The following is a 25,168-nucleotide window of genomic DNA, read 5'->3' on the forward strand; positions in this document are numbered from 1 at the left end:
GTAGCACAATCATTTCACCGCACGTAGGCCCTCATTCCGAGTTGTTCGCTCGCTAGCTGCTTTTAGCAGCTTTGCACACGCTAAGCCGCCGCCTACTGGGAGTGAATATTAGCTGTGCAGAATTGCGAACGAAAGGTTTGCAGAATTGCAAATAGAATAGCGATTAGAAATTTCTTAGCAGTTTCCGAGTAGCTCGAGACTTACTCTGCCACTGCGATCAGTTCAGTCAGTTTCGTTCCGGGTTTGACGTCACAAACACACCCAGCGTTCGCCCAGACACTCCCCCGTTTCTCCAGCCACTCCCGCGTTTTTTCCAGAAACGCCAGCATTTTTTCACACACACCCATAAAACGGTCAGTTTCCGCCCAGAAACACCCACTTCCTGTCAATCACACTCCGATTACCAGAACGATGAAAATTCTTCGTTACGCTGTGAGTAAAATACCAAACTTTTGTGCTAATTTACTTGGCGCAGACGCACTGCGAACATTGCGCATGCGCAGTTTGCGACTTATCGCACCGACGCGAAGAAAAAGAACGAGCGGACAACTCGGAATGAGGGCCGTAGTGCCTGATTTATATTACACAGCACAGTAGTGTCCCTAATTCACATTACGACACACAGTAGTGTCCCTTATTCATGTTACGCTACACATTAGTGCCTCTCATATACAATGCCCACAGTAGTGCCCCTTATACAAAATGCCCACAGTAGTGCCCCTTATACACAATGCCCACATTAGTTCCCCTTATACACAATGTCCACAGTAGTGCCCCTTATACACAGTGCCCACAGTAGTAGTACCCCATATACACATAATGCCCACAGTGGTATTGCCCCTTATATGCAATGCCAACAGTAGTAGTGCTGCTTATAAACATAATGCCAACAGTAGTAGTGCCGCTTATACACAATGCCAACAGTAGTAGTGCTGCTTATAAACATAATGCTAACAGTAGTAGTGCCGCTTATACACATATTGCCCAAAGGAGGGGAGAGATGGAGGAGTGTGGTACTTACACGGGTGGATTGGAGACGGAAGATCCGCAGCTTAAAGCTGCGGGCACCACTCCCTGTCATACATCTTGATGGGTGCAGCGGAGAGGAGAGAAGGAGGGGCCTGACACAGGGAGCCGCATTTCGCGCTACTGGTGCCACTGCCTGTCATACAGTTTTGACAGGTGCAGCTGCAGCCAGCAACAACAGCAGGCTAGCAGAACGGGAAGAGTGCCTCTCCATCCCAGCTGAGCGGGTTACGCTGGCCCTGGTTGCCATTTACCAGAATATTACTGGAATACTTCTTTCTGCCATTCTACAGTACACCTGGCTCCTGCTCTCCCCTTCTGTCACCTCTTCCCCTGCTCCTGAAACCTTTCCATCCCTCCCCACCTGTCACCTCTCCCACCCTTCACCTGTCCCCTTCTGTGACAGGACAGATGCTGCCTCTCCCTGTCACTTATTCTGCTCTTCCTTCCTGTCACCTCTCCTGCCCCTCCTTCTGTAGCTACTCCTGCTCCCCCTCCTGTAATTTCTTTTGTCCCTCCTCCTGTAACCTCTCCTGGCCCATATCACTTATCCTGCCCCTCCTGTCACACTTCACCTGCTCTCACCTCCTGTCACCTCTCCTGCCCTCCCCTCCTGTCACAACTACTGCTCTCCAGTCCTGTCCCCCCTGTAACCTCTACTGAGCTTCCCCTCCTGTCACCTCTCTTGCTCACCCCTCCTGTCCCCCTGTAACCTCTACTGCCCTCCCCTCCTGTCACTTATCCAGCCCTTCCTCCCTCTCATGCCCTCCCCTCCTGACCTTTCTCCTGCTCTCCCTTCCTCTCATGTCCTCCCCTCTTGTCACCTCTCCAGCCTTCCCTCTCTCATATGCCCTCCTCTCTTGTCACTACCATCAGACCTACTGGATCCGCGTGGCTGTACACTTGCGGAGGGTCAGGTGTGCTTGGCCAGGTGTCATTGTTTAGCAGGTCCGGGTCACACGGAGCGAGCATGGCTGTGTGTGGGAGCCCCACCACCCTGCTACTTCCCAGTGAGGAGCCGCGCTCCACGCTGCCGGTGCCACTGCTGTGTTTCATACAGTTAGACACAGCAGCTGCCGGCAGCAACAGCAGGGATTCAGAGTGGAGAGAGCACCTTTCCACCAGCCTGGCGCCTCCCTGCTTTGCATACCCTTGCTGAGTGGGTTGCGCCGGCACTGTTTGTTAGAGTAAGTTTCTACCACATTTCCACACTGTTTGGGAGTGCACAGTATTCCTTGCAGATTTGAACGTGTTGGTTGGATGGCTGATATAATGCTAAATATGCTCAATTAGAATAACAGTTTTAGAATAAAACCTTTTTGTTGTTTAACCACACCAATCACCATTGTTGCTTTGGCCTTGTGCCTGGGATTATTGACCTGCTGAGAGGTGAACTTTCTCCCACGCTTTAGTTTTCTGGCAGACTGATGCAGGTTGTCTTGCAGTATCTCATCAGTCCCTCAGTTTTAAGAAGATGCCCAATTCCCCAATGAGGAAAAGCATACTTCCACCCACATACTTCACTGTTCAGATGGTGTTTGCTGAGGAATGAGCGGTGTTAGGTTTGTGCTACACATTTTGAATTGTGTCCAACATTTTGGGGGAGATTTATCAAACCACGGAAAGAGATAAAACAGATATACAGTATATAAAGTAACAACCAATCAGCTTCTGTCATTTTACAGATTTTGCAAGAAAAATGACAGCTAGAAGTGGATTGGTTGGTACTTGGCACTTTCTCTATCCAAGATTTGATAAATCTTCCCCTTTATCTAGGTGCTTTGAGATTTGGCCTCTTTCTGGCCATACTCACTTACATGCGGATGTAAGCAAAGCTATTAATACGGTTGATTGGTGGCCTGACGCTCCAGCCTATAAGGCTTGGTACATCAAAAGATAGGATGACTTCTACCCTAGTTTGATTTATAATAACAATGCAGTAAGAGCCCATGTATAGTGTGTATAGTATTTTTTTTTTTCTGTGGTGGTGCAGCCAATAACAGCCAATAAGAATAACATAGGAGGTCATTCAGATCTGATTGCTGGGCTGCGATTTTTGCTGTCCTGCGTTCAGATAGTCACCGCCTAAAGGTTGGAGTGTATTTTCGCAGTGCAAGTGTGCGATGCTATGTGTACACCGAGCTGCTAAAATTCAATGTGTGCAGTGTCTGCGTAGCCCAGGACTTACTCCTAACGGTGAACACAACAGGCTGATTGGGGCCGGAGCTGACGTCAGACACCCTCCCTGAAAACGCTTGGGCACGCCTGCGTTTTTCCAAACAATCCCAGTAACCGCTCAGTTGCCACCCACAAACGGCCTCTTCCTGTCAGTCACCTTGCGAACGCCAATCCTGCCGCTGACCAGCGATGCCCGTTGTCGTCTGATGTGTGTGCGCATTGCGGTGCATATGCAAGCGCAGTTACTACCAGATTGCCCACTGTGCGAAAACGCACAGCAGCGATCAGATCTGAATGATCAGAAACCCCCATAGAAACCAAATATAACAATCTGGGGAGAATTGATTCCCCCGGCCCCCTCAGTGCTCACAGGTTTACAATAATGCTGTTAATTCAGCTACAGAAAGTAGCAGTAGCATATATAAAATCTATAGCTAACACATAACACACACACATACACAAAGTAGATTCTACTTGAAAAACGTATTATACGAATAAAATCTATATAAAAACACAGCGGGACACACAGTGGATTTTAAAGCACTTTATTTTATGCACTCTGATACACATTGTAAATTGGTAAATGATATCGCTCAAGAGGGGGAAAATTAGCAATATTGTTTACTGTATCGATAAGTGTGTATGCACCTTTAGAGTTTTCTCAGCACACAGGGTAAATATGCAAGCAGCATTTGTGTTACTTTCTTATTTAATCTGTAGACAAATAAGGAATTAAGAGTATGAAAATGTACTCTAACACCTTCACTGCTGAGATTTATGGCCCTCATTCCGAGTCGTTCGCTCGGTAATTTTCATCGCATCGCAGTGAAATTCCGCTTAGTACGCATGCGCAATATTCGCACTGCGACTGCGCCAAGTAATTTTACAATGAAGATAGTATTTTTACTCACGGCTTTTTCTTCGCTCCGGCGATCGTAGTGTGATTGACAGGAAATGGGTGTTACTGGGCGGAAACACTGCGTTTTAGGGGCGTGTGGATAAAAACGCTACAGTTTCCGGAAAAAACGCAGGAGTGGCCGGAGAAACGGGGGAGTGTCTGGGCGAACGCTGGGTGTGTTTATGACGTCAAACCAGGAACGACAAGCACTGAACTGATCGCAGATGCCGAGTAAGTCTGAAGCTACTCTGAAACTGCTAAGTAGTTTGTAATCTCAATATTGCGAATACATCGGTCGCAATTTTAAGAAGCTAAGATACACTCCCAGTAGGCGTAGGCTTAGCGTGAGCAACTCTGCTAAATTCGCCTTGCGAGCGATCAACTCGGAATGAGGGCCTATATTCACCATCTCAGAGATGGTGATAAGTAGTGCAAAATCCGTATTTTAAGCTATTGGGGTACAAGGTATGGGACAGGTATATTGGGGTGCTTTATGAGTGGGAGAAGTGTTTTTACACTTGCAGGTGGGAGTAATCGGTCCGTTTCCTTTTTTTTCTAAAATCCCCTAAAATGACCCAAATATATACTTATACCCACTATTATGTACCTCAATTTAATGAGAGCACTTATTTTGCTGGAAAAAAAATAGCTTTCTAAAAAAAATGTTTAAAATGCATATAACAGCCATTTGACCCAAATTAAAGACACCAAACCGTTATAATGTGGCCACTAATAGACTTCTATAATGTTTTCCTATGCTAGTTTGTCTTTTGTTGGGGTACAGGCAGATTTCCCCAGTTTCTACTATACTTATCTCTGCTTTTGCCGGCTAGAATTATTGTGCAATTCCTGTTATCGCCATTTTAGAATAGGATAGGTGTGATAAACGGGAGTGCGCAGGCTGCGATAAGCCGATTTTTTGGGAGATAAGTGCGATAACATTAGCCGCGATCGTGGATCACGTTATAGGGGCTAATTGGATACCCCTCTTTATATTTTCTGAAAATATCATTAGTATTTTTACTCATTCTAACGCGTCAAATAAAATTTAAGAAAAATGGCCAAAAAAGTGTTTTTCTATTAAAATTTCAAGAAAGGGAACGAAAACAAATAAATACTTAATGGGTTCTTGCTTCAGTGTTAATTTACCTTTCAAAAATTGCAATCAACAGAATTTTATGTGTGGTTATTCACAGAAATCCTTACATTTGAATATATATATATTTCATTCTCTATTTTTGATTATCTTAAGGAACCATTTTTTTGTTTTAATAGAATGTGTGGGAGATCTAGGCTTTAGATCCCCCATGTGTGTAATTTTGTATGTGTGTGTGAATGCAGTTTAAGTCATTGTCTAGTAATCTCCTAAGAACTAGTAAGGGGTACATTTTATGAAAGAAGAGACACTTCTGAAAAAAAGGTGCCTTCATGTGTGTGCCAGTAAGGAGAGTTAGGGCACAATGTGCCCTATCCCATCTATGGAAACCAACATTTTTCTGTACACTGTAGCATAGGTGATCACGAGCCAATAGCTGCTAAGGGACCCTTATGTGTACAGGTGCAATTGTCCCACCAATACACAGAAAATGTATGTTTTCCGTAGTGCAGGGTAATTTTGTCTAATGATCGCCAGACAGTAAGCACTGAGGGGCCCTATAATTAGAAGCTAATTGATTGGTACTTTATCTTTCTCCCTTTTATCACTCATCAAAGCTTAGTACATCTCTCTCTTTTATGTGGGCACCTCATATTTCAAAAGAGGGGTGTCCCGTCTTGCCATGGTAAATATAATTTTTCCCTAAGGCCCCAGCTGTTGAGGATGACCCTGACATACCCTCCACAGTTTATTCTTCAGGGTCCATAGTCTCTACAGGTTTAACCTCTATGGCAGTGATTTTCAACCTTTTTTTACTCGCGGCACACCGGACAATATTTTAAAATTGCCAAGGCGCACCATCAGTTCCCCACAGGAAAAAAAAACCCCACACATTGGCCCTCACAGTTAAAAGAATAACACACATACATTGCCCTACACAGAAAAGACAATCACATTGCTCCCCACATAAATCATGTTGCTCCCTACATAAATCCTATTGCTCCCCAGATAAATCAATCACATTTCTCCCCACATAAATCCTATTGCTCCCCACATGAATTATTCACATTATTCCCCCAATAAATCCTTATTCTCCCCACATAAATCCTATAGTTCCCCACAGGATAAATAAAATAACAAATATTAGCCCCTACTGGTCAGCTGTCCTCCTCCCTGTCCCTCAGTGGCGGGGGTTGTTCATAGTGGATTGCAGTAAATACTGAGCAGCGGGCGGTCGGGCAGGTGTGGATGTGGGTGGGCAAGGAAAGCAGTGTATGCAGGCAGGAACTGGAAGATGTGTATGCAGGCGGGTGGGCTAGCTGGGTGGTGAGACGCAGCGTCCATGACCTATGATATCACACCGCCGCGTCTTCAAGACATAGGTCACGGTCGGAGCACGACTGATCCTCTAAGAAGAGCCCGGGCCAACAGTTCACTCTGAAGGTGCAGGAAGCTGCTCTGGCTCCGCAGCACACCTTGCAACCGGTCGCGGCACACTAGTGTGCCACGGCACACTGGTTGAAAAAGCCTGCTCTATGGAGACAAATGCAATCCGTTAACCAACCTCACTCAGGGTATGAACTCTAGGTAGGAGCAGAGATATCCACAGAATTCCAGTTCAACTAGCCACCTGATGTATTTCCTTGTTTTCCTTTGAAATATAGTTGGTACAAAGGTCTAGGGTATCTATATTGGGCAATCAGTTTATTGGCACCAATCAAAATGGTTCAGCTACAATTAGGATAGGTATTATGGGTTGGGTATGAAATCCCGGCAGCCCCGATGGTTTCTGGGTATGTATTTTACCCTACCCCTAATCCTAACCCCGCTCCCCTCACAGCCTAAACCTAACCTCCCCCACCCCTGCAGCCTAACCCTAACCCTCCCCTTAGTGCCTAACCCTAACCCCAGTACTTGCCTTCAGGAGCCGTTAGAATTATGCTGTCAGTCTTCTAACTTGTCTTATGCATAGAAATCACAGACATCTTGCAATTATTACTCAGTTATGCACTGTGGTCACAATGCATTAATTTCCACAGATCATTTCCCTGTCTGCACCTACAGGACATTTATGCCTTCTTTTAAACCAGGGTTGTTATTATATATTAATAATATTATTCTTATTATATAAACCTGTTTATAATGTCATCTTCTGTCTACTCTACGCTGCCACATCTCACTTTCCAGTGTTTGCACTCCTCAGACATTCACTCTGGTCATTGATAAGAACCAGACATTAGTGATCCTATGAGTATAGTGGGTGAAAAAAATACAAGAGAGCTTATTGAGCTCTTGTAAATTTCTCTCTATAATATGGGGGTCATTCAGGTGCGGTTGGATTTGCTGTCACTGCTGCTTACTTGGAAGCAACAGTGATAGCGCTGTTTATAGATGCTGCAGGAGGAGTCTATTACATGCAGATGCCTCCTGCTGCAGTAGTGATGCGAGCTACGTCAGATCTCTCTCCCACCATCAGGTTGCTTATGACCCCTATGGTGCCGCGCAAGTCGCCCATTGCAGAGGCCATTAAATCTCTGTCCTATAGCGGGTCCTGCGCATGCACAAAGTACTGATCGTCGGTAATTTGTGCATGATAGCACACATACAACCTCCTCTTGCTTTGGCACCCTGGGAGTGATGTGCGGTCTGTGTCCGCCGACACCACTCTCGAAATTGCAGCCCAGAAAACTGTGCGAACCTATTTGTTTTGGGTTGGAGATATACACGGTTGAGTCACATTATTATGACCATCTCCTACATTTGATGTCAACAGCGCATAGCCCAGAGGTTCCCAAACGCAGTCCTCAAGGCACCCCAACGGTCCAGGTTTTAAATGTATCCATGCTTGGCCACAGGTGACTTGATTAGTATGTCAGTCAATTTGATTTAACCCTCTGTGCTGAGCCATGGATATACCTAAATCCTGGACTGTTGGGGTGCCTTGAGGACCGCGTTTGGGAACCTCTGGCATAGCCCATGAAGTATGTCACGTGTAATGCGCTGGCTTGGTGAGTATATAAGGTGTGCGATAGGCCGTCTGCACACATATCACTCGTTGCTGTCCTGGGTAAAAGGGGCCATTTATCTGAGTTGAAAAAAGGGATGATTATCGGCTTTCGGGCCAAGGGTGGCAGTATTTCTGAAGCAGCGCAGTTTGTGAACTGTTCGCGTGCTGCTGTGGTGAAGATATATTGAGACTGGACAAATGGCACCATTGCGAATAACCAACATGGAAACTGCAGAGCACCACATGCCATTAATCTGAGAGGTGAATGTCCGCTATGAAGGTGCATGAGGGCCGACCGACACGCTACAGTGGAGTAGCTCACCATCAAAATGACCCCAGGGGCTACCAGACATGTGTCTAAAATGACAGTTCGGCCCTTCTAGCTGCTTTCTGTGCTGCACATGGCAGTTACTCTGGCTATTAGCTGGTGGTCATAATAATGTGACTTGACCATTTATATAGAGCTCTCTCTCTCTCTCTCCACTCACTGAATACCCGTTCTTCGCTACGTAATTTCAAGTATTTCCATGCGTGTAACTTTAATTTTGAAGGACTTCCTGGTAAACTACGGCCCTCATTCCGAGTTGTTCGCTCCCAAGCTTCTTTTAGCAGCTTTACACACGCTAAGCCGCCGCCTACTGGGAGTGAATCTTAGCTTCTTAAAATTGCGAACGAAAGATTCTCAAAATTGCGACCACACACCTCTTAGCAGTTTCTGAGTAGCTCCAGACTTACTCGGCATCTGCGATCAGTTCAGTGCTTGTCGTTCCTGGTTTGACGTCACAAACACACCCAGCGTTCGCCCAGACACTCCTCCGTTTCTTCAGCCACTCCCGCGTTTTTCCCAGAAACGGTAGCGTTTTTTCGCACACACCCATAAAACGGCCTGTTTCCGCCCAGAAACACCCACTTCCTGTCAATCACATTACGATCACCAGAACGAAGAAAAAACCGTGAGTAAAATTTCTAACTGCATAGTAAATTTACTTGGCGCAGTCGCAGTGCGGACATTGCGCATGCGCACTAAGCGGAAAATCGCTGCGATGCGAAAAAATTTACCGAGCGAACAACTCGGAATGACCCCCTACATTTTTAGTCTTTCCTTCAGGATGGAGAATACCCAGGCTGTCAGAGGAGCTGACTCTGGAATAGGCAACATACAACTGGCCATGGGAGAAGCAGTCACTCCTCAGATCCACCCCAGCCACTTTCATACTCTGCCCCTGAGCTTTGTTAATGGTCATAGCGTAGCAGACCTTTACCGGGAACTGCAGCCGTTTGAACTGGAAATGATAGTCTGATGGGATCAGAGGAATTCTCAGAATGAAGATTGTTTTTACACCTAGCTTAACATGCTGCTAAGAATATATACACCTATGTAGGCACTTAATTTGGTAACGTTTATATGCAAAAACCAAATCGAAATCTTATCTGGATTAAGAGATAGTGAAGAATCTATAAAAAAACACTTTTCACCCCTTTGGGGGTGGACTTTTGAAAAAATCTCTTCTTTGTGGGTACCTACATCATAAAACAAAGCTACAGTACTGTCAACATTTCAAGTTCCTAGTCCTCGTTTCGGAGATTTTATGATAAGTCAGTGAGTCAGTCAGTGGTATAATAAATATATATATATATATAATGTATTTAACTATATTTGTAAAAATACATTTTAAACTTTAGTACTTAACAAAAACAATTGACAAGTTCTGATCGTTTTTTTGGGGTAAAATATATCTATTTATGTGTGTCACTATCCCTATTTATATGTCACATATTATTTATATACACTCCTATCATATATCTAATCTCATATCTGTATAATTCTTATGTCATTAGAAATGATAAAATCTCTATAATAGTAAATTATAAAGAAAAGCTCACTCAGGCTAATTCCTGCTCTTTCTAATACTGTCTCTATAATTCCCTCTTCATGTCACCTTTATTTTTCAGATGAGCAACAAGAGGTCAAACAGTTTCCGTTGTGCAATCTTGCAGGGGAACAGGCACTTGTGTAACAAAGCACTTCTAGAAGAGCCTGGCTTGAGCCTCACACAGCGGCTGATCCGCCACGTTGCCTATGAGACCTTGCCTAGGGAGATAGACCGGAAATGGTTTTATGATAACTACACAGGTTGTCCCCCACCTTGGTTTTTGATTACTGTGACCATTGTGGAGGTAAGCCTAAACTATTTATGTTGCCAAAGGGTCTATAGCTGTGGTCATAGTAGCTATATAGGGGCAGATGTATTAAGCATGGAGAAGTGATAACGCACCAGCCAGTCATTACGGGTTGGTAAAATGCCAGTGGCTGATTAGCTAAAACTTACCAGCTCTTTATCACTGCTTTATCACTTCTCCGGGCTTAATACATCTGCCCCTCTGTCCTCTCAGATCAATAATATGGTGAAGTTGACCTGGCCTGGATGTAACCTAGTCGGCCAGTCGAGCCATATCAACCGTACCCAGCACAGGAAGTGGGATCATATCAGACAGAAACTCAATGTTTCTGCTAAAGTATGTTTTAGGTGTTGTATTCTGTGACTGAAAATGTTGTGTCATATTGTATTTCATGTTAAAGCATACAGACATGTATATATTTTGTGTTTGTAAGTTCAGATGGGTCCTACCCAATAGTTGGACTTTGCGACTTAGCTGCGCCAAACTCCTTTTCTTTAAATATGCATTTTATTCGCATCACTTATGCAACAAAAGTACAATGCAGGAGTACACTGACTACTGGGGGGCTTGCTGTACATGTACTACTTTGTGCGACTAAGTCACAAATCTGGGTAAAATTGGCAAAATACAGAGTTCTGAGATGGATATCTGCGGCATGCCTCCTGCCACATATTGTTATGCTCAGTCTGCAATTTTATACACACATATATCAAGTCTTTCGCATAAAAGTACTAATCTGATGTGTCAGGTACATTGTAAGCAACTTTCTATGCAGCTACGATGCAAATAAGATACAAGATTTAGGAAAAATCACTACCCATGATGGAGCATCTACGACCCGGCAAGTGTCTAGTGACATATGTTGCAAAACACTTGGTGCTTATTTGCAATAATCATGCTCTTATATACAGATACACTATTGCACCAAACAGCCCCTCTTTATGCGTCAGGTCCATTGCAACTATGCTAGCGCTAGGCAACTTTTTTGTGCCTTTTTTTTAAAAAGCATCTTAGGCACAACGCAGTGTGACTAGGAAGCACCAGGAATGTGCTGATTCATTTGATATGCATCACTTGTATATCTGTGGGCCTAATTCAGACCTGATCTACGATCAGTCACACAGACATGTGGGGGGATACCCAGCACAGGGCTAGACCGCCCTGCATGTCAGGCCCTAACCTCCCCCCCCGCACAAGTACAAAAGCATCACACAGTGGAGATGCTTTTGTACTTTAGGAGTAGCTCCCTACCAGCGCAGCTCCTGCGCACTGGCCGGGAGCTACTCGTCGCTGTGAGGGTGGCAGCGGCTTAGTGTGACGTCACACAGCCGCCGCGGCCCACCCCGCGCACGGCCCGGGCACGCCTATGTTGCCCTGAGCGCGCCCCTAAAACGGCGGCCAAACGCTGCCGGCCCACCCCCTCCCGCCTAGCGACCGCCTCTGCCTGTCAATCAGGCAGAGGCGATCGCAGGGCTGAGATGGCCGTCGGCTGTCTGGCATGCGCCGGCGCACTGCGGTGCCGGTGTATGCGCAGTTCAGACCTGATCGGCTGCTGTACGAAAACGCACAGCACCAATCAGGTCTGAATTAGGCCCTGTGTGCGATTAAGTCTGGATCTGTGTCCGATGTGCTACTATGCAGTGGTTGCGGTTTTCTTCCACACCAAGTTTCATTGTGCACTGTATACACACTCAGTCACACACAGATATACATGGGTCACATATCAGATTAATCAGCTCAGTCTCCCGGTGAATCCTAGACACATTTTTGGATAAAAATACATGAAAAATACGCCCATCGTGCCCAGTGTCTCATATTACATGGCGTACTGAGGCAAGTTGTACGAGTTCACATCAATACATCCAAATGCCAATTTGGGGACTACCGCCTTAGGATCAATCTGCATAATTTAATGTCTGACTGGAAACGCTAAGGGTGAATACTGTGACAATGTCACTTCATATTCAAATAAGTCAGGATCCTCCCATTCATCCATTTAACATTTCCATCTACTTTCCTGAAATATTGCTTAGCTTAGCTTCATTTATGGCATAAATTAACTATGAGAGTGATAAATTGTTTCAATATTTTTAACTGTATGCCTTATAAAATGCATCTTGAACGTGCAAAAGGTACCGTATTTACACTATAGAATGACTCCCACTTACTGGCTCTTCCTGAGTACCTGTAAATTTCAATAGCTTATAATGGAGAGGAATTGCTCTGTGGCTGATTACTAAACAGATGGATATACCAACAGACCAGCCACAAATAATGGATGGTGTAAGGAAACACAAAGGGGGAATTCAAGTGTTTGAAAAGTTGGTTGGGTGTCTGCTTTTTCCTATCTAATAGACAGGAAAAAACAGACACCCAACTGACTTTTCAAACAATTGAATTTCACCCAAATAGTCATTTAAGGTGTCCTTTGCTGCCAGGAGAAGACACAGGGGCTCTCACTGTAAGTCCACAAGATGCACTTCTTTTTCAGCAACCTAAACGTCATGGGACCTCACATCAATAGAAAAAGCCCATCATTTGTGTAGCGTCAGGTAATCACAAGAGTGCAGAATTATAATTTCACAAACTTGCCTAGTTTACTGTAGGTGTTTTCCTAGCATGTACGGAGAAGTTTTTTTATTACCCAGAAAGCTTTTTACACCAGCTTGTGTTTCCAATCCACACTATGGGGCTGGCTGATGCTGAGTGGTGTGGATCAGTTTACTACATAGGGGACTATTCAATGCATGTCGGATCCTTTACGACGGAAAGGATCTGACAATGCAGTATTAAACTTGCGGCAAAATCCGACAGGTTGTGGACGTTCTCGACAATGTCAATCTGACTTTTTTTAAAGTTGGACTGACATTGTCGTAAACGGGACTAAAGCTGTTGGATTTGTCTGCAAATCCGAGAAAACAGGTGGATCCGCGGCTAATCGGAATTGTCGAACTGTCGGAAAAATGTCAGCCCCATTGAATAGGTCGAATCACGATGCGACCTAAAAAAGTCAGAAACTGCTGTCTTTCCGACAAGACGGCAGTTCCGACTGTAATTGAATGCACCTCATAGACAGCTGTAGTGTGATGCCTAAGTGAAGAAATCATAGGTAAACAACGTAAAATATAATGCTAGAAGTTAATATAAAACATTAAGTGGCTGATTTATCTATGAGTTTTAAAATGCGTTGCATATGATAAATGGTGCTCCAGCGGGATCAGTACTAAATGCCGCCAGCCGGAATCCCGACCACACAATCCCGACAGGGGTGGCGAGCGGAACGCAGCCCCTTGCGGGCTCGCTTCGCTCGCCACGCTCGGCACACTATTATATTCTCCCTCTATGGGTGTCGTGGACACCCACGGAGGGAGAATATGTCGGGATTGTGGCGGTCGGGATTCCGGCATCGGTATTTCAACCGCCGGGATTCCTGCCGGCGACATCTTGACCGCATCCCGCTCCAGCCAATCAGCTCTGAAAAATAACAGTTGGGAGCTGTTTGGCCGGATTACCATTTATAATCGCAAAACTCGTTGCATATGATAAACCTTGTTAATAAATCAGCAACCTAACTGTGAAAACTTGTCTTGTGGTATAAAATGTGTCTGAGGACCTGCCATTATGTTGCTGTTTATTTGCTGTATGAGGACAGCCATTATGTCTTGGTTACAGGTTGTCTTCTTTGTTTACTATGGGCTGGTGTTGGACCGATTCGTGCTTCAAGTCACACACTCCCAGTACTTGAAGAAGAACCCAGTTGTGTATCACCCCCAGCTACGAGCTCAGGCCTGGAGATATCTCAGCTACATGTTCATGCATGCAGGGTCAGTGGCGTGCACATTTCACCAGCAATGGTGCATTAATCTGTTTCCATACGTACCTACAAACCCTGCTAACAGTAAATGCTGACTGGTGCCTTCAGTGTGGTCTGTCCTGTACATCTGGCCACATCTCCCACCCCAGAGGCTAGCCAACTTCTTTCTATGGGACAGCCGTGTAATAATGACAAGTTATTAGTATATGTGTGGGAGCTGTGGGGCTCCCAACTATCCCAGGGGCCTATTTATCAATAAATATTTGTGGCTGATTCCCAGAAAACACCTGTTTTTCAGGCGGTAACAGCAGATTTTTACTATCCCCTGAATGTATCCCATCAGAGATATCTGATAACTGCTGCGGTTCCTTTATTCCTGCAGCCGTAACTCCCATAGATTTCTGTGGGGGATGCGATGCTGCCATATTTATCAAGCTCTGGAATGTTATGCATTCCGGAGATTGGCCCCCTCAGCTATCGCCATCTAAAGATAGCATTAGCCCACCGTAGCCTTCAGGCTACACTCTGCATAATTAGCCGACAGAGGGTTCCCCCGGAACCTTCCTGGCAGTGGTTGCCTCACATGCATGGTCAGCAGTACCACACATGCATAGGAGTCCCACTTCCACTCCGAGCACATCGCAATGACGGGCTCCTCGCGTGCTCTGTAATACATGCCGCCAATATAATCGCATATTGCATTGCAGTTCTGAGTGCAAATATCACGCCAAGATTGCATTGAATATGTGATTAATGATAAGTGGGCCCCCCAGTGAGGTTATAAATACTTATGTGACAGCAGTCACATTACTCAGGGTTAATGTAATGTCAGAATTCATTTCTCACTGGAAACATCATACATTGTTTACAGCCATTGATTCCTGGGAAGGTGACTCCATTACTGTCAGCTGAGGGCTATAAGTATCTTGGAGAATTCCTAGACAATTCTGGAGCAATGCATTGGTTGGTATTATATGTTATGTGTTGCCTGTGTGATCTATCAGAAGAACTGGCAGCTATTATTAAGGTTCAATTTCCTTAAACTGGAATTATTTTTTGTCTAAATGCTGAATCAAACATACAGTAGGTGCCTTTACATTTCTCAGTAATATTTTCATTTCATCTGCTCTACGACCTGACGGTATTCCATACATTGCAATATCTGTAAACTCTTATTTGCAAAGTATCACACATTTCGGGGAGTCCCTACAGACTCCAGGGAGAGTAGATCACCCTGCTGCATTCTTCCTGGAATGGAGACACTGTAAATCAGGCCTGGTCAACCTGTGGCTCTCCAGCTGTTGTGAAACTACACATCCCAGCATGCACTGCCACAGTTTTGGCATTTCCGAATAGCAAAAGTGTAGAAGGGCAGGCTGGGACTTGTAGTTTCACAACATCTGGAGAGCCACAGGTTGGCCAGGCCTGCTATAAATAAAATAGGTAACATTGGTGTAATGTCTCTTTAAATTCACAGTGAACCACTTGAAATTGTGTATGATATACAAGGATGTAGTTATGTGACCTCCCCCTACATCCCGGCCCCTGAGAATCCCGACAGTCGGCATGCCGACTAGCAGGGACTATTCCCACTCGTGGGTGTCCACGACACCCATAGAGTGGGAATAGAACCTGTGGTGACTACAGCTTGCCACCGAGCCCGCAGCGTGGCGAGCCAACAAGGGGCTTGTTACGCTCTGCCCCCCCCTGAGAATCTCGTTGCTGGGATCGCATACCCAACCCGATATACATAGGGCCTAATTCAGAGATGTATGTAACCCTGGTGCTTACGCACATTTCCAATGTTTTTAGATTTGCGCATGTGCAGGAGCCGCACTGAGCATGGGGTGGGATGTCGCTCACAGTGCCCCAGACACTCAGCATGATTGACATGCTGCTGCCCTTTGGGGGCATAGAAGGGCTCCAGAGAATGGGGAAATGTTGGCCCTGTTTTCTGGACATGCTGACGCCGGTGGCTGGGTCCTCAGCTGCAATTTCACTGGCTCTAGGAGCGTGACATAACTGGACATCCTGAGTAATCTGAGGGTTACTCTGCATGAACATTGGACATCCGAGTGATCTGATGCTGTATCTATGGGCACTGCAGCAGATCACAGAAAGCAGCAGAGGGTGTTTATTTCCACAAGACACCTCCTGCAGGCGTTTGCATATCTAAGTACAGCCACTGCGTACAGAGTCACAGCAGCTGTGCTATAGCGTTAGTCTCTGAATCAGCCCCATAGGGCGGGATGTAATAACAGGAAAATGCAGCCAAAAGCCTGGTTGTGGGCTTTGGACGCATTTCCAATATGTACTAAGTCCCATACGCCGGAGGTTCAGTGCTGAGGGTAACACCAGCAAAAGCTGGCGTTACCCTATAGAAGATTATGGGCTTCTTTGTGTATCGGTACTGTCAGAGGGCTCCAATCTGATCCTTCCCATCATCCCCCGTGGCTGCCATGTCCCACTGTGCCTGCGCATAGGTACTCCCGAGGCCGAAACCCAAAAGTGCCGGCATCGCAAAGGACAGCTCTTATCGGGAAAGCTATCCTTTGCGATACTAATCGCACATGTTAGTATATATGCACTTAGTATCAACGCGGTAAATGGCGGGGTGTATGGCAAAGGGTTAGTATATCCCACCCATAGCATGGCTGATGGAAGTGTTGAATGCATTTTACGTCAGGATGTGTTTCTTGATATTTTTAGTATTGAATGCTAACGTTATGGATGTGTATTTCATGTATGTATCTGAATCCAAATATTAGCTTCTTTTTATTAATATTTTCAACATTATTGTTATCTTCACACTCTAAGGCACCACGTAGTACACACAGCACCGCACAGGTTTATATGCACAGTAACATTAATACATGTTAATAGATACTATAAATGTAAGCTGACTTGGGCTATCTTAGGAACAACACAGAGAAATAAACCAATAAGCTACTGTAGGTATGGCATGAATAAGTGGTTGGAAAGCCCATTGTAGCTTCACAGGTAAGTGGAGGTGAGTCACTGGGAGGGGTAGGCAGTTTAGCACACCTTGAGCCTGTACCCAAACAAGAGGGAACAATGGGACTAGCGGCTCCATTTAAGAATGAGCGACAACACCTTTATCACTTGTTTCTGACGCTAAAATTTATGACACCAGTTCAGTATTATAGCAAACAGCCTTAAGCTTAGCGTAGCGCTATTTATGAAGAAACACTCCATCTATAGATGATTTAAGTGGTACAATCCCCATTGCTGGCAGTGAGGACCCAGCAAAGCCTTTCCGGCTTCAGTGAAGCTTTCCAGTCTTTACCGAGTCCCTGCCGAGTTGCAGCACCATATATACTGTATGCGTAGACTGCCGTTGGTCATGCCCATTAGTAGGTAGCCCATTGCTAGCAGTGTTAGGCTGCCAGGTGTACCGCTGAGGAGGAAAACGGCACTGGAGAGGTAACCTATGTTAAATACCACTGACTTATAATCAAGTATCACTACGTGACACCAAACAAAATATGCAATTTGTATCATTGTTACATGGAGCTCTGGGAGACAGTAGACAAGGGAGAATGGAAGCTAGGGTAATGCTAGGGGAGAACAGGAAAGTGGATCCTGCCTGTGAGAGATTGCATACTAAAAGTGGTGGTGAACAGTGGGAGGGTGAATTGGGGAGAGAAGGTCGGGAGGAGAGAAAAGAGGAGTTGACAAGAGAGGAAGTACCGGGGGTAGGGGATGGGCATACAGAAAGAGACTGAGTGAGGAATGATGTAGAGAGGTTAGTGGAGGATAGGAGACATGAAGGAGCTGAAGAGTTTTCCAAAGGATGGGGTGCAAAAAGAGAAGGAGCCAAGGACAGATCCTTGGGGAATGCCAACAGGTAGAAGACAGGGCGGAAATTATTATATTGAAGGCAAAGAAAGTTCCACTATGAAGTTCATAAAGTGAGACTACAATGTAAAATCACTTCCCCCACTCAGAAATTTAAACTGTAAATATATCAGTGAGGTGCGGTGAGGTCAGTGGTTGGTGAGGCATTAGCTAGTATCAGAGCCAGAGTTACACACACATTTATGATTTGGTGGTGACTTTTGACTAATGATTAGAATAACACAAAGATGATAAGAATAATACAAAGAGGCGATTTCAAAGTTATAAATATCTTCTTTGTATTATTTGAATAATTTGTATACTCAAAACTCTAGAGCAGAGGTTCTCAAACTCAGTCCTCGGGGGCACACACAGTGCATGTTTTGCAGGTCTCCTCACAGAATCACAAGTGAAATAATTAGCTCCACCTGTGGACCTTTTAAAATGTGTCAGTGAGTAATTAATACACCTGTGCACCTGCTGGGTTACCTGCAAAACATGCACTGTGTGGGCCCACGAGGACCAAGTTTGAGAACCTCTGCTCTAGAGTGTACTGGAGTATGAGAGCTGAAGCTTTGCCTCCCCTGCCCACCCTGGCTGCACGTCACTGGAATATATACATATCCCAAGTATGCCAATATGTACGTACTGTACATTACTGTATTACAGTATAAACTTAGAATGTGAAGAAGAAAAAAAGAATAGTCTTTCAATGATGGGAAATAATCTGTTTTAACTTCTGGGTTAGCATGTACTTGCATTCATTTAATATGGGGTTATTGTCTCCTAGGATAGAACACCTTGGGGTGAACATAGCCCTGAAACTACTGGTGGGTGTCCCCCTGGAGATGGTACATGGTGCTGTGCGAATCGGGTTTGTGTACATTGCAGGGGTCCTGGCAGGTACAGTCTCATATTTATTTCATTTCTCCATATTTACTGAATGACTGGCTAGATATACAAACTGTTCAACATGGTCCAAAACAGCATCGGCATGCCAACCCATTGCAGCAACTAATGTCATGTCTTTCCTGACAGCCTAGTGACAGCTCTGATTGGTGAAATGCCACATCACGTTTAATATATGCTCAGCAAATATATAAAATACATGCATGTATGGTGCAAGTAATAATTATGGACCCTATTCAGCATGAATTGCAGAATCTTCAACTGCCTGTGATCGCTTGCTGGGGGCCACCCAGCACAGGGCAAGGCCTCCCAGCATGACAAGTCCTACCCAGCCCTGCGTTATCCGGACCACTTCCCTACAACGACGTAATGCTGCCACAGCCGGCACCCGCTGCTGTCACTCAAAATCAGATTGTATCCTCCTGGGATGAAATCGTAGTTTGACCGAAGTGCACACGTATTAACACTGCTGCGCATGCACAGATGGCCAAAATTTGCTGAACTGCATGCGTGAAGCAGTTGCGACTGCTGCTGCATTACCTCCTATGTTCTAGTTTACTCCATAGACTGCATAGCACAATAAATGTGCGGCTTATGGATGGAAGGCATCTGTCACCTGGTAGTCAGTAAGTGGTTCTGCAGATGTATTACATTTTGGGCAATACATACAGTATATGTTAGTCACTTATGTAACCCTCAGATGAGGAGTGATGTTGGTCACTGTCCCCAGGCCTGTGAGAGAGGGCAGAGATTGTGGGCCTGGTTCTGAGGTGAGTGTAGAAGCTACTGTGTATATTGTTGGCTGGCTCTCTGTGACTTTATGCAAATGCCGCTACACTCCTTTTCTGGTGTACATCCATATGTATGCATGTGCAATGGGTAAGACGCCCGCTGTCAGCGTTCGTGCATGCAGTAATACCGATTGCTGCATCCGTAGATGCCACCATCGGTCTTACCATCAAAATTTGCACCAGCCCTATGGTAGGTGCAGTATTTCCGTCTGAGTATGGCTCCTGTGTGGGCGGGCGTTTCACTACATAACCACTTTCACTGACACACCCGCAACACTCCCATGACACGCCCACTGAACAGACCCCTTTTACATGCACTTCTTGCCACCACCCAGAAACGCCTGTCACTGTCCCACAGCCTTACCGTCCATCTCCATCGCAGCACCACCTGTGTGCATACACTCTGTGTAACGCAACCGTCCATCTTCATCTCAGCACTGCCTCTGTGCATACACTCTTTGAAACACAAACCACCCATCTTCATCGCAGCACCGCCTCTGTGTATACACTCTGAGTAACGCATCCATTCATCTCCATCGCAGCACCGCCTCTGTGCATACACTCTGTGTAACGCAACCGTCCATCTTCATCTCAGCACTGCCTCTGTGCATACACTCTTTGTAACACAAACCACCCATCTTCATCGCAGCACCGCCTCTGTGTATACACTCTGTGTAACGCAACCGTCCATTTTCATGGCAGCACCACCACCTGTGTGCATACACTCTGTGTAATGCAACCGTCCATCTCCCCTTGCAGCACTGTCTGTGCATACACTCTGTGTAATGCAACCGTCCATCTAATCGCAGAACTGCCTCTGAGCATACACTCTGTGTAACTCAACCGTCCATCTCCTCGCAGCACCGCCTCTGTGCATACACTGTTAACGCAAACCATCCATCTTCATCGCAGCACCGCCTCTGTGTATACACTCTGAGTAATGCATCCATTCATCTCCATCGCAGCACCGCCTCTGTGCATACACTCTGTGTAACGCAACCGTCCATCTTCATCTCAGCACTGCTTCTGTGCATACACTCTTTGTAACACAAACCACCCATCTTCATCGCAGCACCGCCTCTGTGTATACACTCTGTGTAACGCAACCGTCCATTTTCATGGCAGCACCACCACCTGTGTGCATACACTCTGTAATGCAACCGTCCATCTCCCCTTGCAGCACTGTCTATGTGCATACACTCTGTGTAATGCAACCGTCCATCTAATCGCAGAACTGCCTCTGAGCATACACTCTGTGTAACTCAACCGTCCATCTCCTCGCAGCACCGCCTCTGTGCATACACTGTTAACGCAAACCATCCATCTTCATCGCAGCACCGCCTCTGTGCATACACTCTGTGTAACGCAACCGTCCCTCTTCATCTCAGCACTGCCTCTGTGCATACACTCTTTGTAACACAAACCACCCATCTTCATCTCAGCACTGCCTCTGTGCATACACTGTTAACGCAAACCATCCATCTTCATCGCAGCACCGCCTCTGTGCATACACTCTTTGTAACACAAACCACCCATCTTCATCGCAGAATCACCTCTGTGAATACACTCTGTATAACGCAACCGTCCATCTCATCATAGCAGCGCCTATGTGCATACACTCTTGTGTAACGCAATAGTCCATCTCATTGCAGCACTGCCTGTGTGTATACACTCTGTGTAATGCAACCATCCACCTCATCGCAGCACTGCCTGTGTGCATATACTCTCTGTTACGCAACCATCAATCTCTGTTCTGGAGCTTGGAGACGGAGCTTGGCCTTACCCTATAGAAGCCTATGCGCTTCTTTTCGTGTTTGTCCCTGAGAGGGATCCAAACAGTTCCCTCCCAGCACTCCCTGCGACGCCTTCCCTGGTGTACATCCGTATGTATCCATAGGGTGTTAATAAATGCCATTATGCTTGCAAAGACTGGCGGGATGCATCGCATGCAAAAGGTGATGTGTCATGCATCCAGCTCCAGGTCTAAAACTGAAAAAATAGAGAAGGACAATAGAGAAAATCTTGCTTTAGTTCTGGGTATACCTGGCTCCCTTAAATTGTCATTGTATATTACCCATACATATTGGCCAGTAATGCCCTTGAAACATGACTGACACCTATTTTATTCTGTTAACGCATCAATACTTCCACAATCTGCCCTCACACTGAGATCCCTGTATGTGCTGTCGGCCAGGGGACATGCATGGTCTGAGGACTCCACTGAATCCGGACGGGATCCGTTCTCTAGGTCGACCACTATTGGTCGACAGTAACTAGGTCAACAGGGTTTCTAGGTCGACAAGGTCTCTAGGTCGACATGTTCTAGGTCGGCAGGTCAAAAGGTCGACATGAGTTTTTCACGATTTATTTTATTTTTACCTTTTCATACTTAACGATCCACGTGGACTACGAGCAAAGCCAGCCATGCGAGGGGACACGGTGCACTAATTGGGGTTCCCGGTCACTCTACGAAGAAAACTACACCAAAAAAACATAAAAAACTCATATCGACCTTTTGACCTTTCGACCTAGACCCTGTCCACCTAGAGACCCTGTCCACCTAGTTACTGTTGACCAATAGTGGTTGACCTAGACACTGTCGACCTATTTACTATCTACCTTCCATACCACACACAATCCGGACACACAAGTGCTCTTATTGAACTCACCAAATGTGTCAAAATAATCCCATAATTCTAGTGATGTAGTAAATGGGCATTAGATGCATAATAAAACCACACATAAGGATTGAGATACACGAGGGTAATAATTACTTACATCTTGCGCAGGTTCTCTGGCAGTATCTGTGGCTGATATGACTGCTCCTCTGGTGGGATCTTCGGGAGGAGTCTACGCCATTGTTTCTGCACACCTGGCCAATATTGTGATGGTGAGAGACCTTACTTGTTCTATCAGATATTTTATTGTATCTTATAAAACTTTAACTAGTATCTGCTATTGAAATAATGGTTGTGGTATATTTTGTAGTCATTCACAACTTGACATTCATTGTGTCAACGTGGTTGTCATGTCAACATGTTCATAATGTTTAAATCAATGACTCTGCACATGTTGACATTGATGTTATGTCAACATAATTAAAAAATGTGATAGTCTTTTTAATGTAATTCCCACTCTAACTCTTAGTCTAATGGAAATGTCAACATTCTGTCAAAGTTGACATTTTAACCATGTTGACATAACCTATGTCGGCATTCTGAATGGAGAAATAACTGCATTCCGAAATTATTATGGCCTATTCTGTCCAGATATACGGAATAGCTGACCTACACAGATATCTTTCATTTACTAGAACAGTATCGGGGTCTCTGGTATTTTCCTCATTCCATTTAGTAACTGACTGCTATAAAATGTTTTGTGAACTTGGCTATGAGCATGCCCTCGATAGGGGCAGCTGTGCCATTGAGAATGAGGAAGGGGTGTGAAATGTTTGGCCGTTCTCTGATTTGTCAGAACATGAATATGGAGATTAGACAGCTCTGTTCTTCCCCGTTATGTTCTGCTCTCCTGGTGACTTCCTTGTCTCTACTTTCACTCCAGAACTGGTCCGGGATGAGATGTCAGTTCAAGCTCCTGCGCATGTCCTTTGCCTTAATATGTAGTAAGTATGGTCTCTTGCATATCAATGTCATTAATGACACTATTTGGGCTTCAGCACTTGGGGCTTGATGTAATGAATTCCGAGTTGGCCAGAGGTGCGGGTTTCCGACTGAACTCAGCGGCAGTCATATACAAGCCATTGTTTTGCCTTGTACATGATTGCCGCTTTAAAAAAACGTCCTGAGTTCGGCCGGGAACCCGCACCGCCAGCCAACTCGGACCTCATTACATCCAGCCCCTGATGTTTCAGGGGTTAAGGAATGAATGGATTATCATTCATTCCACAAGGGTGTCATGAATTTGTGCTGCCCTTTCAGATCTCTGTGTGACTCGCATGTATTATTTCCAGTCATACACCTTCCACTAGACTAATATTATTATAATAATAATTTTTATTTATATAGCGCTCTTTCTCCAATAAGACTCAAGGCGCTTAATAGATACATAGCATAATATAGTACAGAAAATAATGAAGTACAGAAAAGCTTTTCATAAAATACAGAAGCATGAAGATACTAAAGGGACATTATGGAAATGCTTGAGTAAACAGGAAAGTCTTGAGTCTACTATTGAAGGATTCTATAGTTGGGGCCTCTCGCACTGCGCAGGGAAGTGAGTTCCATAGAGTCGGAGCCGCATGACAAAAAGCTCGACCCCCAGATGAATTACTACTGATAAATGACATCTCATTCTCTGTTTAAAAGATTTTCTACTGGGTTCAATGGGGCAGATGTATTAACCTGGAGAAGGCATAAGGAAGTGATAAACCAGTGATAAATGCAAGATGATAAACACACCAGCCAATCAGCTCCAATATGTAAATTAACAGTTAGGAGCTGATTGGCTGGTGTATTATCACCTTGCACTTAACACTGTTTTATCACTTCCTTATGCCTTCTCCAGGTTAATACATCTACCCCAGTGTCCTCTGTCATGTATTCCTCGTAACCACTTCATATATTTACAAGACAGACAGTCTTCCTTGCGTCCACTACTCATGTACGAACAGGACATATTCCTAGGATCCTATTCATCATCTCCTACATATGTCGGGATACTGAAGAATTTGCCATGAAGTTCTGCAGTAATCTGCGCTAGTAATGACTTCACCGATCTAATTATAATCATCTCCTAATTAAGTGCACACGGAGCTAGGTAGCTCTAGCAGCATGAGATTCACACTTCATGGCAGACACTTTGTGATAAACACCCTATATGTGTCAGCGCTCGTGTTCTGCCATCTGAGTCAGCCTGCATGAGGGCCACTGGTGAGTATGAGGCTCACAGATATGGCAAGAGAATGAAAAATGTAGCGTGTCCTTCTTTTACGCCATCAGTAAGTCATGTAGATATGCGGAAGTGCTCACAGGATTGAGGAGGCAGAATTATATGTATAATTCTTAATATTTTAAATTATCAGTAAATCCTATAGATAAAGAAAATATATACATTTACCCATAGATATAAATGTACTTACAAATCTGCCGTTTTAGATCTTAGACCACAAAACTGCCCAACACAGCAATGGTACTATAATCACCAAACTTTGGAAGGTGGTGTAGCGGAAAATCTAATATGTATTGCGCACACATGTATTACCCATTTTCTGTTCATATTTTGCATTACAAAATGTGTAATTCTGTACATCTTGGGTAATGGTCATACAGTTATATCTTTATTTTATCACTTCTGTGGTAGTCTAAGCTAATGCCTCATTCTGTAATATTATAATAGCATAGTATTGTGGTCCTTGCTCTTACGGGGTCCTCTGAGCTAATCCTGTGTTATT

At 44.9% G+C, this 25,168-nt stretch overlaps 1 protein-coding gene across 8 annotated transcripts in view; it reads left to right on the forward strand.

Annotated features, from left to right (window-relative positions):
* RHBDL3 (rhomboid like 3) overlaps positions 1 to 25,168 on the forward strand; it is a 146,541-nt gene that overhangs the window by 104,057 nt on the left and 17,316 nt on the right. For all 8 annotated transcript variants that reach the window (XM_063960899.1, XM_063960895.1, XM_063960892.1 and 5 more), the window contains 5 exons: positions 10,159 to 10,383; positions 14,059 to 14,210; positions 18,849 to 18,961; positions 22,548 to 22,648; positions 23,320 to 23,380. In XM_063960899.1, coding sequence (XP_063816969.1) covers positions 10,159 to 10,383; positions 14,059 to 14,210; positions 18,849 to 18,961; positions 22,548 to 22,648; positions 23,320 to 23,380 — 652 coding nt within the window. The remainder of the gene's footprint in view (positions 1 to 10,158; positions 10,384 to 14,058; positions 14,211 to 18,848; positions 18,962 to 22,547; positions 22,649 to 23,319; positions 23,381 to 25,168) is intronic.

This window comes from Pseudophryne corroboree, chromosome 3 (assembly GCF_028390025.1).
Source record: "Pseudophryne corroboree isolate aPseCor3 chromosome 3, aPseCor3.hap2, whole genome shotgun sequence".
NCBI classification, from domain to species: Eukaryota; Metazoa; Chordata; class Amphibia; order Anura; family Myobatrachidae; genus Pseudophryne; species Pseudophryne corroboree.